The sequence below is a fragment of the Lathamus discolor genome, chromosome 1, assembly GCF_037157495.1.
Source record: "Lathamus discolor isolate bLatDis1 chromosome 1, bLatDis1.hap1, whole genome shotgun sequence".
Classification (NCBI taxonomy): Eukaryota; Metazoa; Chordata; class Aves; order Psittaciformes; family Psittacidae; genus Lathamus; species Lathamus discolor.
The window spans coordinates 421170-440222 of record NC_088884.1 but is presented as its reverse complement, the minus strand read 5'-3'; the positions used below and the strand labels follow the sequence as shown (position 1 = coordinate 440222).

The 19053-nt window shown below is 53.7% G+C and overlaps 1 protein-coding gene across 9 annotated transcripts in view; it reads left to right on the top strand.

Annotated features, from left to right (window-relative positions):
* SHANK3 (SH3 and multiple ankyrin repeat domains 3) overlaps nt 1-19053 on the top strand; it is a 322687-nt gene that overhangs the window by 285927 nt on the left and 17707 nt on the right. For 5 of the 9 annotated variants that reach the window (XM_065695522.1, XM_065694720.1, XM_065692333.1 and 2 more), the window contains one exon: nt 5404-7729. In XM_065695522.1, the coding sequence (XP_065551594.1) occupies nt 5404-7729 (2326 nt within the window). Of the gene's footprint in view, nt 1-5403; nt 7730-10292; nt 10916-11469; nt 11523-15008; nt 15044-19053 lie in introns of those variants that run through there. The other 4 variants (XM_065697172.1, XM_065697980.1, XM_065698829.1 and 1 more) reach the window with 4 other exon arrangements.

The following is a 19053-nucleotide window of genomic DNA, read 5'->3' as shown; positions in this document are numbered from 1 at the left end:
AATTGCTGGGTTGAGATGCAATGAAATGAAAGGACAATCTAATTCGTGTGCTACCAGTTGGAAGGAGCTGCCTTTCCCCAGTGTTGTGCTGCGTGTTAAGAGAGTCTGGCTGAGGCTCAGCATTGGAGACTTGTCCTGTTGGCTGATGGCCTATTCTATGGGTGGTGGAGTGCTGCTCTGCTATGTCTTGGGTACCTTCAAGTTGTGTAGAAGGGCTTCAAATGCTGCAGGAGTTGGTCAGGCTTCTTCTGCAGAGCACCCATCCCTGGGCCAGGTCTGCCTATCGCCCAATGCAACATTTAGCAACAGGCAAGTGATAAAAGTGAAAAGTGAACATATTTACAACAGGTAACCAACTGTTAATGCTTCAGTTAGTAGGAGAGGAGATGGGTAGGAGAGAGTTGTGCTTCCAGCCACAGGTAGATTCAGGTAGATTCAAACAGATTCTCTCTCCATTTCACATTAAAATCTGGAATAGTTTCAGCAGTCCATCATGTTTTAGGAGGACCCTTGTCCTCGATGCTGCTTCCAAGGTGATTTCTGTAGGCTGTAGGCCTTGCTCTGCAAGGACTGAATACAACTCATAAATCCAGTCCTTAACCCAGCAATCAGGTTTCAAGCTGGCTCCTGAGGCGTTACTGGTTGCCTTTGTTCAACTTCAGACTCCCCGAGCAGAACTGCATCCTGGAAATAGAACTCAGCAGTGATTAGTCTCATGCTTAACTATGAACAAATGTTTCTCTGTGTCAAGGGAGAGGTTTCATTTTGCCCTTGTGATCACATTTAAACATCAGGGAGAGCTTCCTTTCTGTGGAGACTGTATTCTACAAAATTCACTGTCACAGTAGGAGCGAACAGTGAAAGATTTGGATAAGACAGCATAATAACACAGCAACAGGATTCAAAGAAAGCCTTGTGAACGGTCTTTACAGGCCAGGTGGGCATGAAATTAGGTTTGAAGCAGAAGCTCTTCCCTGTGAGGGTGCTGAGGCGCTGGCACAGGGTGCCCAGAGAAGCTGTGGCTGCCCCATCCCTGGCAGTGCTCAAGGCCAGGTTGGACACAGGGGCTTGGAGCAAGCTGCTCTAGTGGGAGGGGTCCCTGCCTGTGGCAGGGGTTGGAACTGGAGGAGCTTGAAGATCTTTCAACACAAACCATTCCATGATTCTGTGGTTCTGTGAATTGAACTGTTGGATGGAGTTTCAGAAGACAGAAGAGGAGGTGATGCTGCACACGGGGCTGGGTGGAACACAGTGCTCAGGATATTGGGAGTGCAAGAAAGCTGCCTGGGCTCCCAGAGCACTGCCACGGGGCTGAAGGAAGAACGTCTACCAAGGGTTAAGCACCAGTGTGACTCAGGAAGCTCTGGATCAGTAAGCTCTGGGAGCTGACAGCCTCTGCATCCTTGTGCTCTGTATGCTTCCTCACAGGATTATTACTGGCCGCTGCAGGCAGCACATGGGACTGAGTGTGCCTTTGATCTGCTGTACTGGAGGGGAGGGGGGGAAGTGGAGTGTGGAGGCAGTCTCAGCTGATGAGCAAGCTGCATGGAGGGAAGGAGAAGCACATGGGTAAAGGGGTGTAGTTGTTTATGAAGGGCCCAGATGCAAGAATGCAGATAGGGTGAGCAGAGGAGCTGTGTCAGTGGTGAGCTGCAGGTAGTGGAGAAAACCTGCCAAGAATTTGCTTTCCTCCCCCTCTCCCATCAGAGATCTCTCCTGAGGGAGGAGCAATAGGAGACGTTCGTTGTCACAGGGAACAGACACTATTCCTGCTACTCCAAGGAGTGGGGTTGTAGAGACGGTCAGCTTGGAAACCAAAACTATAGTGAAGCCTCTGTTCTTCTGTCATAGGATCAAAAGATAATTCAGGTTGAAAGGAGGAGGTCTCTAGTCCAACCTCCATCTCAAAGCAGGGTCAGCTGTGCCATCAGTGCATGCTGCTCAGGGGTTTATCCATTCTGGTCTTGAAAACCTCTGAGGATGGAGCCTACCCACCCTCTCTGGGCAGCCTGTTCCACTGAGAAATTGTCCTCATCATCATATTTCTCCTCTGACTAGTCAGAACCCTTGTCTCAGTTTTGCCCATTGCCTCCTGTCCCCAGCCATGGCCTCTTGTCCTCCACTGTGAAAAGCCTGGCTTTATCTTCTTTGTAGCCTCCCATAGGTACCAGAAGGCTGGTATTAAGTTCCCTCCAAAGCCGTTCCTTCCGCAGACTGGACAAGCCCAGCTCCCTCAGCTTCTCCAGACAGAGCAAGCCGTGACTGTCTTGGTAGCTCTCCACTGAACTCACTTGAGTTTGTTGATGTGTTTCTTGTGTTGGGGGCCCAAAAACTGGATGCAGCATTGTAGTGTGGTGTCATGGGAGGCAAGAGAGGGGTAACCTCTTTGCTCTGTTGCCTTTGCTCCTGTTCAGGCAGCCCTGGGCACTGTTGGCTCTGCTTCCTAGGTGCTGGGTCAGCCCCTGCCCCTTCGCTGCCTACCAGCCCCGCAGGTTCTCACCCGCAGAGATGCTGCCCAGGCACCAGTCCACAGCCTTCTGCACAGGGAACTTCCTCCTCCACTGTGGGACTCTGTGTCTGTCCTTGTGGGAATTCATGGAGATCCTGTTGGCCCATTCCTGTCGGGGTCCTTTTGAGATCTCCAGCTGGTCACTGATAGTGCTTCAGATCCTGTTTTCCATAGTGCTCCCCTCCTCATTAAAGAAAAAAAATGGAGTAGTGCTCCCCTCCTCATTTAGGAAAAAAACGGAGGAGAAACACTTACAGCACAGGAAAATAACAAGTGGGGAATAGCGCAACTAAAGCAGAGCTTACAGAAGCAGGTACCTAAAATAAAACAAAAACTAATGCCCACATCTTTAATACATTCAGATTCTCTGTCCCCTTCCCCTTCTTTCACTGGCAGTTCTTCACGTTTGGTGCTTTATAAGAACTTTACACAGAAGGTAGAACAGGGGCTACCAACCCATCAACTCTTCAGTCAACAGCTGAGAACTTGGAGCAGCAGCATCTGTTGGTAGTTGGTGTCTCCTTTGGTGTGGCAGCTGTTGGCCAGGCCACTCTTTGCAGATCAGGGACTAGAAGAAGATGTAGCAGCTTTCTGGTTTTCATTTCCTGTAGTCAACACAGTGGTGCCAGTACACAGGACCATCAGCGCATCCCTGCAAGAAGCTCCAGTGGCACTAGACCATGTTCTGGAACAGGCTGGGCATGGTAACAGAACTCAGTACTGCATAAATCTCCTTGGTTTAACTCCTGCCCATTTCCGTGTGAGAAGCAGAAATAAGCATGAAGGCATGTGGGTGTTTTTTTGGATCTTCATGCTGTTGAGAACATGATGATGTCTGATCTGAATCAGCCACTGCTCCACCTAGTGCAGAATCCCGTCATAAGCATTGCCCTTAAGCAGATGCCCAGGGAAGAGTGAAAACACATCAAGGATATGATGTTTCTCCAGAATACTCACTCAGGCAGCTACTGACTTCAGTTCACAGGTTTCTGTGCACATAATACCCCACAACAAGTGCATCCTCCAACACTTCGTCCAGTGTCTCTATGAACTCGTTTCATGTCTCCAGTTCATTATGTTGGCCTTGGCATTAAAAATCCCCAAATGGTGCTTAGCAAAAACAGCCCATTTTTGCTCTTTGGGCACAGCGATGGTCTGAGCAATGTAGTGAGATGTAAAGGTCGGTGGTCACTGGCCAAAATATTCCTTTTATCCCCTGCAAACTCTGCATCTGCAGGCATTGGGTGAAATTGCTCATGTAAGACAGGGTACAGTTGCCAAAGCACTTTGAGTGCTAGGGAATGTTACAGAAAAAGCACTAGAGCCAAAAAAGCGGGTGGCCACAGTGCTGCTGTGCTGAAACATGGCCCTCTGCCAGCTCCAGCATTCTCTGAAGAGCAAAAGCTTGAAAACAGCTGAGCTGAGACTGAAAAGAAGGAGCTGTAGCAAGTGAGTGATGAGCACAGCAGGATCTGGTGTGAAGGGCAGGGTCTGGAGCAAGCTGGGCTGATTCACTTTTGTCCAGGCAAGTACCTGCCCCGTACTTACTGTGGTAATGGATTTTTTCTCCTATTACTTTACTTAGCAAGTTATCATACTCTTTGTCCAATTATTGTAAGTACCTGGACAAGATAATTACAAGTATCTGCAGAAGAGAAGGCTCTGGGGAGACCTTAGAGCAGCTGTCAGTGCCTAAAGGGGCTACAAGAAAGCTAGAGAGGGGCTTTGGACAAGGGCCTGTAGGGACAGGCCAAGGGGAATGGCTTGAACCTGCCCGAGGGGAGACTGAGCTGAGCTCTTAGGCAGAAGCTCTTCCCTGTGAGGGTGCTGAGGCGCTGGCACAGGGTGCCCAGAGAAGCTGTGGCTGCCCCATCCCTGGCAGTGCTCAAGGCCAGGTTGGACACAGGGGCTTGGAGCAAGCTGCTCCAGTGGAAGGGGTCCCTGCCCGTGGCAGGGGTTGGGACTGGATGAGCTTTAAGGACCCTTCCAACACAAACCATTCCATGCTTCCAACCAGCTCTCCCCTGAACGTACAGGAATCCCAGGAAAGCTTTTTCCAGGGCAGGTGCCCATTGTGTGGACAGCAAGTTGTGTCAGGTAAATCCCAGCACTGCAGCCTCTTCACAAAGGTGCATTATTCCATAGTGCTGTGGGTACTAAACACGGAGTATCTCCTTGGAGCATCTGGGGTTTGTTCCCTATGCTCTCGGGGGCAGAGCGTTGAAGCTGGGTGAGCTTTAAGGTCCCTTCAACCCAAACCAGTCTGGGATTCTATGATACCTGAAAAAGCTCTCATGGTGCCCCCAGGTAGTAAGTTATTAGTAAGAATGACAGAATCTGGCTTCCTTGAGTACTTCCAGTTCTTGAAATACATAACTTAAGTTTCTGGTAGACCCTGCTTCAGAATTCAGTCTCGCACATAGAGCCGTATGTAACTCATTGTGGGGAAGGGGGACGTGTGACACGAGAACGGGAGCGGTGATGTGGCACCGTTGGCTGCGAGTTGCACAACCTGCTTGCACTTGGCTGTCTCACGCGTTGGCAGGTGGGTGTCAGGAGGTTTGATGGAGCAAGTGTTCAATTCTGTCTCTGTTGGGGTGGTCTGAGGGCGTGCAGCCTGCCTGGAGAATGTTGGGCACAACTGTCTGATGGATCTAAACCAGTACAAGGCGTTGTAAGAGTGTGGCTGCCCTCTGTGCCAGGTGAATATGAGCAAAGGGCCAGAATGCAACCGCATGCACCAGGTGAATGAAGGATGAAGTGAAAAGTCACCTTGGCATGAAGGGGCTTATAAAGGGGGGAGAGAAAGGGATGTCACATCCCATTTATGGTGACTGACACAACCTGGTCTGTCTGGAGACATCCTGTCTGACTTCACTGTTCTTGTTTTCCAGGTGAAGACGAGAAACTTGCTGCTTCTTTGCTAGATGGGAAGTTTCCCCGGAGCACATCGATGCAAGACACCGTTAGGGAAGGACATGGGATTCCACCACCACCTCAAACAGCCCCACCTCCTCCTCCTTCTCCATATTACTTTGACACAGGCCCCCCTCCATCCTTCTCACCACCTCCACCCCCAGGAAGAGCTTATGATACCATAAGATCAAGCTTTAAGCCAAGCCTGGAGGCCAAACTCCATGGACTCCCTCAAGTCCTTAGCGCAGCTGAGATGTATGATCAGGCAAGGACTTCCATTCCTTACCCTGAAAGGCAAAAGAGGGCCCGATCCATGATAATCCTACAGGATTCCTCTCATCTTCCCGTGGAGCCAACAGAGATCCCCCGCCCTGGCCCATCTGCGACTCCTCCGGAGAAGCTGAAGAGGAAAGGAAGAGTGATTGACAACCCTTATGCCAACATGGGTCAGTTCAACGTCAGCCTTTTCGCTCCCACCAAGCCACAGAGGAAGAAGAGCCCGCTGGTTAAGCAGTTACAAGTGGAGGATGCACAGGAGAGAGCAGCACTGGCCATCACTGGAGGCTTTTCAAGGGAGCCCTCTCCCACCCGCAGGAGCCATCGCCTGAGTGGTGTCGAATATCAGCACCATGCTGGCATTGCTCAAGTTGAAGCCACAGGCATCCCCTTCGCCACTGCCATCGCTGGAGTCATGAAGGACAGAGACCGTCGTCTGGATGAGAGGCGGAAATCCACTGTCTTCCTCTCGGTTGGGGCTATCGAGGGCAGCGCCCCCAGCAGCGACATGCCATCCTTGCAGCAGTCCAGGTCTATTGATGAGCGGTTGTTAGGAAGCCGAGATGTTCTACTGCCTTCCCCTGTCTCAGCTTTAAAGCCATTGATCAGCAGCTCATCCTCAACGTTCATCCACCCCCTCACAGGAAAGCCCTTGGATCCAAACTCGCCTCTGGCGCTTGCGCTGGCCGCAAGGGAACGGGCCCTCTCAACTCAAGTCCCATCCCGGTCGCCCACCCCAATCCACAGCCCAGACTCAGACCGAGCAGCACCCCTCTTTGTGGACATCCAAACCAAAGAACCGGAGCGGGGGGAGTTGGAGAGCTTGGTGTCCCCTGCGTACTCTCCTGGAGGCAAAGGGATGATCGGAACAGACTCTGGGACTTTGGCCCCTGCAAAGAGCCCGTGGGGGACTCCATCCACGCTGCGGAAAGAAACAGAAGCCCGAGCAGAAACCCCAGGGAAGGAGGAGAAGAAACAAGAAGACAAGAAGTCCATGATTATTAGCATAGTGGATACATCACAGCAGAAGACCGCTGGCCTCATCATGGTTCATGCCACAAGTAATGGCCAAGATGAGATAGGACTTGAGATAAAAGAGGAGACACCAGCTGTCGCTGAAGCACGCATAGAGCCAGCAGAGTCCCCCAAAGCAGAGACGCAGCCCAGCCCCATGGGAAAGCCTCCGGTGAGTCCAGCCTCTGACAAGACGCTGGGACAAGGGAGTTCAGAGGAAGAAGTGGAGCCCTACACGGTCACCCTCCCACCAGCTCAGCTGTCTTCAAGCGACGAAGAGACCAGGGAGGAGCTGGCCAAGATAGGGCTGGTACCTCCACCAGATGAGTTTGCGAATGGGGTACTGGTCACCACCCCTGGCACACCAGTCAGCCACCTGGCTACGCCCAGCACGCCATCCATACCAGCGGCAGCAGTAGCACCTTCTACCACTGGCGGAACACCCTCAGGGAAGCCCTCTGATGCCCCCGTAGCCCCAGAGTCTGCTGCAGACTCGGGAGTGGAAGAGGTGGACACCAGAAGTTCAAGTGACCATCATCTGGAGACCACAAGCACCATCTCTACGGTCTCCAGCATGTCTACATTGTCCTCAGAGAGCGGGGAGCCTACTGACACATACACTTCCTTTGCGGATGGACAAACTTTTATACTCGAGAAGCCACCAGTGCCTCCAAAGCCAAAACTCAAGTCCCAGCTCAGCAAGGGGCCAGTTACTTTCAGGGACCCACTTTTGAAGCAGTCTTCGGACAGCGAGCTCATCTCCCAGCAACATGCGGCCACTCTGGCATCAGCCAGCATTGGCCGGCCACGCTACCTCTTTCAGAGAAGGTCCAAGCTATGGGGGGACCCCATGGAGAGCAGGCCAATCCATGGGGCTGATGATGACAAGCCAACTGTGATCAGTGAGCTAAGTTCCCGACTACAGCAACTGAACAAGGATACACGATCACTGGGGGAGGAACCAGCCGGGTCCACATTAGATCCCGGGAAGAAGTCACCGGTGGTTGCAGCACGGTAAGACACTGGTCGCTGGCCGGGAGCGGGCGGGTGCAGTGCTTAGGCTCCTGGGGACAGGGAGGTGTGTAAGCGAATCTTAACTGTGCCGAGTAACCCAGGCTGGTCTTGAAGGGCATTTCAGAGATGTGAGGGGAGAGGCAATGCTGGGACATGCCTCTCAGAAGTTGGTGTCACTTGTTCATGGCTCCTCTCTATGCACCGCACATGTAGTGAGCTCACGCTGTTGCTTTTCCCCTTTGAATTGCCTTCCTGTTGTGTCATGTCCCTTGTCTTGATGCTGCTGTTTAGCTGCTGTATTTACTTGTGGGTTTCACTTCCACATGTTTGCTCCTGACCAGCTGATAACAATGTGTGGTTCTCCAGTGCTTTTTCATTCCAGAGGGTCTCCAAATGTTGTCAGGCTGTGCCTTAGAGCTCTGGTATGTCTCTGCTCAGTGGGAGCATCATGAGGGTGGTCTGTGAGAGCCCTTAGGCTGCACTCCACAGCACCCGCCCTCCTTTGCCCTGTATCCCGGCACGAGCCAGCTCTGGTGACCACAGTGAGGTGTTCTGGAGGGGGGTCACCTGCAGGGGTGCAGCCCTTGTCCTGCTGGGCTCAGCAGTGGGTCACACATGGCTCCGGGCTGGTGGCCACTGGGACAGCTGCTGGCTCAGAGGTGTCTGCACAGCACCAAAGTGTGGTAGGTCCTCTCACTCCCTGTTGTTCTCCTGCAACGTGGCTGCGTTAAGCAGGTCCCACTGGTGTCACAGTGAGCTGGGGCAGGGAGCCCTGAGCTCAAGGGAGCCCTTCCTTTGGGAGCCCATCCCCATAATCCCTATTCTATGATTCTATGATAGGTTACAAGTCCTCGTGATGCTAGCTCAGCTGCTGACGTTTCATGCTGTAGCATGGGGGACAGTGTCCATAGTGACATCCCCAGGGGAGTGTCCCTGTAGCTCCAGCCTTCAGCAGCTCACATCTCCATGCCAGTGTTTGCAGTGCCAGCCTGGCTTCACCAGTGATCCACCTCTCAGCAGGTACCAAACCTGTGGTTATCACCACAGTGTGGAACAAAACCTATGGGTCTTGCTCTCCTACACAGTTTTATCTCTCAGGACTCAGCCCCATGATGCAGATTAAGGCCATTCCCTGGGGCTGGTGTCTCACATGAGGTACCTCCCTGCACTGCTCAGTGGGGAACCACATGGGTGCATGTAGTTTAACAGCATTTGGGGACCCTTTTGAGATCCAGCACGCCAGCCCTCATCCTAAAAAGTGCTGACTGTACACATATTCAGTCACCCAGAGAGCTTGGACATTGCCAGCTTTTCATGACGACTGGTGACAGCATCTCAAAGAGCTTCCCCATGCCAGGCAACAGCCCTTTACAATGCCTGTTCTGGGCCTGGCTGGTGGAGGAGCTGCTGCCTTCGGCCCCTTTGGTGTCCCAGAGCCCACGTGGTGTCAGGCCATAGCCCCGCAGCCTTCCTCGCTCCTGCCCTGGCCTCCACATTACCCTGTGCCCCATGCAGAGATGTGCAGGTATGCTCCGTTCCTAGGAGACACCCTTCTCCATCCTCTGCCTCTCTCTAACTCCCTCCTGTCCTTCGTTGCTACTCCCTTCAATTCCTGCGCTTCCCACAGGCCGTGTCCTTCCCTTGCCCTGTCTCCCTGGAGCAGACTCTGCCCAACCTCCTGCTCCATGACATGATGTTGCTGCATTTGCTCTCCCCAGAGACCCCATGCCCTGCCCCAGCCTCCTCCTCACCTGCTGCCACCCAGTGGCACTTCCCACTGTCCTGCAGAGTCAAACATTCCTGTTCCCTTGTCTGAAAGTCATTTCATCTCTGAAATCTTTATGCTCCCAGTTGATGTCAAAGACTTGAAATATTTCCCAGGAAGTCAGCTCTAAATAGAGTATCCAGTGATGTCAGCCACCCTCCTTCATTGTGAAAATGCTTCTTTTATGAAATTGCTGTAATTCAGAAAATAATGTAAGGAGTGGTTAGATAAGCTTCAGTGACCCATTTCAGGACACACTGTTCTGTCCTGGGCCTGTCCGGAGAACACCAGCATTACCTCAGCCTCCCACAACAGCCCCACAGACAGCCTCCAACGCAGACCCCACACTGCTGCGGAGCAGGGAGGGATGTGCCCATGGACATCCATTGCTCAGGGGCTGGAGGTGCTGACCCCCTCGTGATGCTGCAGTGTTTTCTGTCATTCTTACATTTAGCTCAGCTCCAGAAGTGATCAGGAGCCAGACTGAAGCTCTTCCCTAGAGCCAGAGGTGTCCTGAAGTGCCGCGGGGACGGTGAGGTGCCCTTGCAGGTAGCCCTGCAGCGGCCACAGGAAGAGGCGCAGGGTTTGTCGTTAGTTTTTCTTCCTCACCACATTAACTTCTGAATTCACAGTAGTTGCATCCAATAGCAGATGACTTCTCCATGCATCTGGGGCTGTAGAGCAGGCCCTGGCATGTTTCTCTTGCGGAGGCCTGTGAGGGTCCTGGCTGGGGACTCCTGGAGCAGGAGACACAAACCACTTCCTCTGTAACTGTGACTGTCTCTATCTCCTTCCAAGACAGTCTTCTACAGGAGGACGTTTGACAAGAGTGACTGAGAAAGAGGCCAGGAGATACTGAGAAAGAGAACTTAAGGGCAGAGCTAAGGCAATTATTAGAGACAAGATTTATTCCCCCTCTGGGTGCTGTGTGACCAGATGGGGCTAAACATGGCAAGGGAAGCTCTGATGGGCCCATGTGCACTCAGAGGAGGGCTCTACTCCCCAAGTAGCATGTGCCTGCTTGCTGAGATGCAGCTTCCTGCACGGGTGACAGCAGAGCAGATGGACAGCCTCCATTCTTCCTGTCCTATGGGAATAAGCAATGAACTGGGGACACAGGAACTTTGCTCCCTGCCTTAGTGTGTCTCTGAAGGCTGACGTGAAGCCGGCAGCAGCTCTCCATGTTTAACATGAACGGGATCCTTGAAGATCCGGTGCCCTCGCTAAGCTGAGCACCGGGCATCTTGGTGTGTCCCTGATCTGAAGCTCCCGGCCAGCCCCGGACACAGCTCCTGCAGCAGCAGATGCCCAGAGCAGTGGCTGCACTAAGCAAGGACCCCGCAGCTCAGACCTGCTGCCAGCGCTGCAGTGGCCTCGTTGTGTCACATCTATCACGACAATAAAGCTGACGCTGTGGAACAGAGGTGTGCGTGTCTGACCAGCGACCCCGGGTCACAGCCAGCCCGGTGCCAGCCCAAGAGCTGTGATGGCACCAGAGCCCCATCCTTGGGTCACTCACGCGTTCCATGTGTGTTGAGGTGGTTCTTGTTGAGTGTCCCCTTGTCCTGTGATCAGCCATGGCCATCCATGCACATCAGGCTTGTGTCATTCCTCACTGTGCATAGTCACACTCAGACCTCAGCTCCCACCTCACTGATGGGGCAGGGGCCATGCACTGGGCAGCCCTCGGAGGTGAACACGAGCTTGTGTTGAGCTGAATATGATGAGCTCACCTTGACTCAAGCCAGAAGCATCTGAAGTGTCAACGCAGATCCGGTTTCGGGCTCCAGCTAATGTAGCCAAGAGCCTGGGTTAGCGAGAGCTTTGCAGAGGGTGTTTGTTTGTTTCTTTGCTTGTTTATCTTTAAGCAACAGCCGAACATGCCATATGTGTCATGTGAAGCAGAATTCTAGATACAAAACTGAGTTTTCGAGGTGCTGTTTTGGAAACCCACCACTGCTTTGTATTTCTACAGATCTGAAAGAGAGAGAGAAGAAAAATAAGCCCTTTAGGCTTTTAGCTCCTAGGGTAAAGCTTCCTCTTTCTATATCAACTCATCAATTAATTCTGTTTCAGTTAAATGGTGTAACATTTCTGGTGCAAGCTTTCAGCCACTGCACATACAACCCCCTGTTTCCTTGTAGGCTTTTGGTCACTTCATGGTGTCTTAAACCCCTGCACAAAGCAGAGCTGAGATTTCTTTCCACAGTCAAGGGGATTGTCCACAGAGAGCTGATGAGATTGGCATCTCGGTACCTTCCCTAGAGGGAGTTTGGGGCTTATGGGAAGTTATTTGCACTGCACTGAGGTGTGAAAAGGAGGTGGCCTCCCAGCCGAGCAGCAGAGTCCTAGGCAACAGTCCTAGTCTTGGGAAGTGCTTGGCAGGCAGCAGCCCCGTCCTTTGGTGACATGAAGCAGGACATCTCTGCAGCCCTGCGTGAACTGTTGCTGCTGACACCACAACAGCTCTGGGTCCCACTGCCCTGCGAGTCCTGAGCTCCTCCAGCACCCCTGCTTTCCCCATGCATCACTGCAGCCACGGAGGAGGGAGGCAAACACGCAGTGCCGTGACGGAGCCTTGGCAGGTCTCCAGCCCTCACTCCTGCGGCATCCAGACCTGAAGATGCTTTAATACATCTCTGTAGGGAGCTAAAAATGCTTCCTTCACTCCATGGATCCATTTCCATCCCATGGGAGGAGGCTTCTGCTCATGGAGGTTCACTGCAGTGGGACCACCAGCACTGCACTGGGGCCACTGGCACTGCAGTAGGGCCACCAGATACTGCAGCGGGGCTACTAGGTACTGCAGCAGGGGGTTCTGGGTGGCCTAGGGGTTGCCCACACATTCTGCTGGTGCAGTGTGCCGTACAGGGCCGTGCTGGGGGATGTTCTTGTCTCACGGTTGCCATGGCACTCACCACAGGATGTCAGGCTGAGGATGGGGCATTCCTGAGCCCAGTCCAGGAGTTTCCCACAAGGAAGGGGAAGGGAAGCACAGGCTGGGTTGAGATATGCTGGTGGAGGTTGGGTATTTGGAAAGTAGAGAGTTCCAGAGGACGGCTGTGAAAATCTCATGGTTGAGAGAGCAGCTCCCAGAGGGAAAAGCTTCTTCTGTCCGAGGTGACACCAATCTGACACCAGCTCCAAGCTCCCAGCCAGGGGTGGCCAGGGAGGACCAGCTTTTGATGTTGATGTGCATTGCCTACAAGGAGACAGGGGCATTGTGGGCAAGGCTCAGCATGTGTCCATGTCACGGCAAGCACAGCTGGCTTCACCTCATCCAGTCACTAACATCTACTAATCACAGCTCACCCACTCATCCCTCTCAGTGAGTAGAAGAGCAAACCATGACTCTGCCTCATGCTTGTCCGGCGAGACTTGGGAAGAGCAGTGGGGGGCTGGCCAGACCTGTGAGAACAGCTCTGGGTCCCACCAAGACTGGGCCATCACCAAAGTGGCACGAAAGAGGGAAGAGTTAATGCCTGAAGGGTTCACTCATTGCTGGGTCTAATTCTGGGGAGGCCCCACCATGCAGTTCTGTATTGCCCAAGTACAAAAGAGCTGTAGGGCTGTTCCTTTCAGGGCTGTAGCAGACTAGAAGTCCCATAAAAAGGGCTTTTCCTCTTGTATGGAGAAGTAGAAAGGGACCCATTCAAATTTAATCCATTTTGTCAATAAGGAGGAGGCAAAGCACTGTGTGGAAGGCACCTACATGCTGCCGTGGAGCCGTTCTGTGGGCAGCCTGCCACTATTGGGCACACTTTCCAGTGAGAGCTTGGGAAGAGATTGGCTTGGAGAGTCCCAGGAGCAATACAGGGAGAATGGAAGTTTCCCATGGATAGTAGACCTGAATTAAATCCTTTTCTTACAAAGAAGAGCAAGACAAAACAGGTTTGCTGCAGTAAGAGATGTAACATTTGGTTAAGGCGTAAGCAGCTCTTAGGTCCTTAATGACCTGACCATGCTGGAACCTCGCTGTTGTAAACATTTACTGACACCCGGGCTTGTTCCCAGTTGTCCCTGCTCCACAAGGGAGCACAGGCAGGATGGCTGCAAAACTGACCAAGGAAAAGCACAGCTGGAGGTTGAGACCCTCTTGTGTGAGGAAGCATGAGAAGGGGAGCATTCAAAGCATGCTGAGAAGACCTCTTGCTCTTCTATGTCACTCCTGCAGCACAGCAGGGTGGTCACCATGACAGCCAGGACACTGTCCTTGGAGGTGCCCTTCCCCAGGGGATAACCATGCATCCCTTGGCCCGGGGGCTGCCCAGTGCCCCCAGCATGAGCTGCACAGCCTCGGCTTGATCCTGCAGCTGCATCAGCGCAGCCTTCATTGGCCCTGCCATTAGTGACCTGCAGCAGCTCCCCAGTAGTGCCTTCCACTTGCATGGGCATGTTTGGCCAAGCAAACCCGGCCTGGGGCAGCACTACTGCCCTGCACAGTCCCTGGGTATTTCATAGAGCCACAGACTGGTTGGGTTGAAGGGACTTTAAAGCCCATCCAGTCCCAACCCCCTGCCATGGACAGGGACACCTTCCACTAGAACAGGTTGCTCCAAGCCCCTGTGTCCAACCTGGACTTGAACACTGCCAGGGATGGGGCAGCCACAGCTTCTCTGGGCACCCTGTGCCAGTGCCTCAGCACCCTCACTGGGAAAAGCTTCTTTACAAGGGCCTGTAGGGACAGGACAAGGGGAATGATTTTAAACTGGCAGAGGGAAGACTGAGATGAGATCTCAGGATGAAGTTCTTCCCTGTGAGAGTGGTGAACAGACGCTGAATTTTCCCTGCCAGCCCTGGCACAGACCTTAGCAAGGAGCTAAAGCAGAGCTCTGCATCAGGGGGACTGTGATTATCCCCTCTGGGAAACACAAACTCTCCTGCAAGGCACTAATCCTGTCCCATTGCCCTTTAGCTGTAGCTGTTACTATCACAAAAGCAGAATGCTCAAGACTGCTGCTGGGTGAAGTCAGAGAAGATGTCGAACTGGTTTTGCCGCTCTTGTTCTTGCTGTGGGGCATTTTTTCTCATGCTTATGTTGTTTCCTTCCCCTCCCTCTCCTGCCCTTCCCCAGGCTCTGTCCTGTCCCTTCCCTTCCTCCTCCTCCCAGCTGTTCCAAAGAGCACTGTCAAACACTTCAGGCTTTGGCTGCCGAATTCATGCAGTGATGAATGTCCCATTGCCTGTAGTAAACACATGGATGCAACCTTCACCAGTGTGGAACATCCGCAACCTTCAGTGGCCCCGAAGCCCCATGTTGGTCATTCCCCGGGTCCCCTCACTGCCCCCGGGGCCCCCATGGTGGTGAAGCCATTCTGCGCGGTGCTCCCGTCCCCATCTTGGGTGGGGCACTGCTGTGCAGCGTTGGCCGGGCTCCGATGCTGCTGGCCTCGGGCCGTGCGATGAATTCCGTTCAGTCTTCTCTGTCTTGTTGCTGCCCGGACCGGAGCTAACATTCTCTCTCATTGCCTCTCTTCCTGCTCTCCATCTGCATGTCCGTGCTGCTCTGTCTAGAACCGCCTCTGGCCTCCGGAGGGTGGGCGAGTTGTGTAAGTGAGCATGTTCCCATCCCATAGCAAACACGTTGGCTCCCCGTGCCTGGGCTGACCCCGCTCCCTGCTCTCCCGCCCAGCCGGGAACAGGCAGCGGCGCTTGCCTGGCATGTGAGTGTCCCCTCCTGCCCTGTGTGCCCCAGTAGCATGTCCGTGTCCCTGTGCTGTGGTGTCGTGTGCTGCTGCTCATAGGGGACCCCTGAGGAAATTCCCTCAGGCTTCCATGGGATTGGTACCCGTGACCCAATGCACCCCTGCTGCAGCTGCACTGCAGGGGACATCAGCAAGGGCTGGGCCGGGGCAGGGCCCCCTTGCCACAGCTCAGCCCCATGGAAAGGGATGCCAGGACGCACCATCCCCTCTCCGAGCCCCAGCAACTCCCCCAATACACAAGGCTCCCCCTTCCTGCACATTCACCACTCCCCAGTCGTGGCTTGTCACTCAGTCACCTCTCTGGAGCAAACATCCCATGGGACAGAGAAGGCAGTTCTAACGCTCCTGCCCCCTGAGGTCACGCAGCTGTTCCTGGCTGGGTCCTGCTGACCATTGGGAGCGGGGCTGGAAGGGACCAGCACAGCACTGCTGCCTGCCACCAGCACACCACGGCCAGGCTCCAGCCTGGTGACCCACAGAAGGTGACTTAGGATATCCCCAAGGAAGTCACTGTTGGCACAAGCTTAAACAATAAGTGGTTATCTGAGACAGCTGTAGGGACATCAGGATACAGAAAACTGCCCCCTCACATATCCCCCTTCTCCCAAAGTGGTTAATGAAGGGCTTCTTGCTGGCAGAGCTTGGCCATGACCCCAGCAGGTCTCTGTGTCCTTGCTGGCAGAGCTCCTTGGCCATGTCCCCAGCAGGTCTCAGTAGCTGCCAGTGCTGCTGGAGTACCTTCACAAGCCCATGGCTGATGACCATGTGCGCTCGCCAGGAGCAAGACACTGTTCCTGTTACCATGAGGTCATTTGGGCTGGGTGTCAGGACCCCTCTCCCTCCCTGGAGGTGAATTTCCCCAGTGTGCATGGCCAGCGTGTGCTCTTGGTTGTGCTGCTTCCGTGTCTGTCTGTCTGTCTGTAGTTTTTTTTACCCGTAGTGTGTGTGAAAGTAGCCCCTACATCTGTGTGAACGAAACCCCAGAGCCCACGCAGAGTTCTGGGCAGTCTCACCTTTGATTTTATTTGTCATTTTCTGCCAAGTGCTGTATTTCCAAGTCTGCCTCACAGTGCCAAGCGGGACAGGGCCAGCGCCGAGGGCACAGCAGCCGCTGTCCTTCCCAACATGGATGCCTTCCCCAGGGATCAGCTCTGCTCCAGGCCCAGGCTCTAGCACACACGGGGTTAAGTAGAGGTGTGGGATACTCAGAAGCCATCTGGCCCACCTCGGACCTTCTGGTGAAGCAAAAGCTTGTAGTCTGTAGGTCTGGCCAGAGCTGGGTGGAGAGACTTGTGCCTCGAGTCCTGCACAGCAGGTCCTGCTTCGTTTGTGTGCGGCCAGGGGTGGGAAGGTCCTCATGTCACTGCATATGCCCATGTCTTCATGTATTCAGTCCTGTTGCTGGTGTCACAGTGTCTGAGTGTTTGGGGTTGCACCCAGGGGACATCTGCTGCCAGTGTCAGCACTGCAGGTATGTGGCTCATCCCTCAGCTTTGGCTGCCTGGTGTGGAACAGGGTGAATTTAGTCTGCCCAGTCCATCTTCTACCCCCACATTGTTGGGACACTGCCAGTCAGCCCCAGTGGCAGCACCAGCGAGTCAGGAAGCATTTGGGGATGTCGGCTGAATGGGCTCGTCCCCAGTCGCTGCGCCAGCGTTTCAGACAATAGCAGTGCCTGCTCCCATCCAGCACCGTCTGACTGACCGTGACTGTCAGCTGATGTTTCCTCTCTGCTGGACAGCCCTGTTGGTCTGAAAGCTTTGGACATTGTTCCACATTCCTGCAGCCACCCTGCCCTGAGCAGGGCCCTGAGAAGGGGCCCAGGGCTGCAGACAGGCTCTGCTCAGTGCTGTGTGCTGCAGTCCTATGCCCTGCTCAGGGTGGTGCAATGGCTGTGCCCCATGCCTTTCTCAGGGTGCTGTGGTGGCTGTGTGTCCCTACCCTGCCCATGGCACTAGCAGCAGTACCATTCCCATTCATGCCTGAAGAGATTTTGGGTCAGGGGAAGAGTTAAGATTAGGATGAGGATTAGAATATAGGGTTAGATCTAGGGTTGAGGTTAGGGTATGAGGTTAGGGTATAAGGATATAAGGTTAGGCTTAGAGTTAGGGTATAGGGTTAGGGTTAGGTTATAGGGTTAGGGTTTAGGTTAGACTACAGGGTCAGGCCTTAGATTTAGGTTTAGGGTTAGGGTACAGGATTAGGGTTAGGTTATAGGGTTATAGCTGGGGTTAGGGTTAGGTTATAGGGTTTGGGTTAGGGCTGGGGTTAGGGTTTAGGTTAGGCTATAGGGTACAGTGATAGTGCTAGGGCTGGGGTTATCTTCTGTCTGGATCTAAAAGGATCAGCAATGACCCTTGTTCTGCACAATCTACATAACTTTCCCAGGTTCCTGCTTAGCTGAGCACCTTTGATATATTTTTAGCAGAGGTTTTTGCATTTTGTTCCCTGGAAAGAAGCCTGCTACAAACCCAGTGCATTTTCTGGGCACTCAGACAAATACTGTGTTCTACAGCAATTCTTAAATCACCATCAGTTCCAGTGCGCAAGGGTTTGCTGCTGCTCGCAGCCCAGGGTTAGTTGTGTACGTTATTATATGCATTCAGACCCAATAGATCAGCTTTCTTTGTCATCCCATGGACCAGCTCCCTCTCATCAGTTGCACAAAGAGCCAGGGATTCCCTGCAGGCTGAGGGAGCTCTCCCTGCAATATCGTTTCATGCAGGCCACATGAAGCCTTTTTCCCATGTACACCCTAATGCAGGGCAGCAGTGGTGTCCCCAGGGCGGCACGTGGCCTGTGCGGAGCCTGCAGTCAGGGGTGTGGGAGAAGGGTCGTAGTATCAGAGTGGTTTGGGTTGGAAGGGACCTTAAAGCTCCTCCAGCTTCAACCCCTGCCACGGGCAGGGACCCCTTCCACTGGAGCAGCTTGCTCCAAGCCCGTGTCCAACCTGGCCTTGAGCACTGCCAGGGATGGGGCAGCCACAGCTTCTCTGGGCACCCTGTGCCAGCGCCTCAGCACCCTCCCAGGGAAGAGCTTCTGCCTAAGAGCTCAGCTCAGTCTCCCCTCGGGCAGGTTCAAGCCATTCCCCTTGGCCTATCCCTACAGGCCCTTGTCCCAAGCCCCTCTCCAGGTTTCCTGCAGCCCCTTTAGGCACTGGAGCTGCTCTCAGGTCTCCCCTTCAGGAGCCTTCTCTTCTCCAGGCTGCCCCAGCCCAGCTCTCTCAGCCTGGCTCCAGAGCAGAGCTGCTCCAGCCCTCGCAGCAGCTCCGTGGCCTCCTCTGCCCTCGCTCCAGCAGCTCCACGTCCCTCTTGTGCTGCTGCCCCAGAGCTGGATCAGGGCTGCAGGGAGGTTCTCCCCAGAGCACAGCAGAGGGGCAGGATCCCCTCCTTGAGCTGCTGCTCACACTCTGAGGGTGCAGCCCAGCACGCGGGGGGGTTCTGGGCTCAAGCGCACACTGAAGGGGGGTCATGAGGATCTTCTTCTCACCCAACACCTCCAGGTCCTTCTCCTTAGGCTGCTCCATCCAGTCTCTGCACATCCTATGTTTGTGCTGGGGGTTGCCCTGACCTAGGAGTAGGACCTTGCACTTGGCTTCAGCTTTGTCCTCCCACAATGAGGTAAAACTGTGGCAACCACCAGAGCTTTCTGTAGTGGGATTTTGTACTCTGCTTAAAATGATCAGATAGGAATTCAGAAAATCATGGGTTAAACTCAGTACAGCTTCCACCCCCTCAGTCTGAGATGTTCCTCAGTCAGAGAAGAGCTTCAAGCCCTCCTGATTGTCTTTTCAGGCATCTCCCAGAGGTCCACTGGGAGTTAATGGCTCTTTGAAGGCATCCAGAGCTGGAATT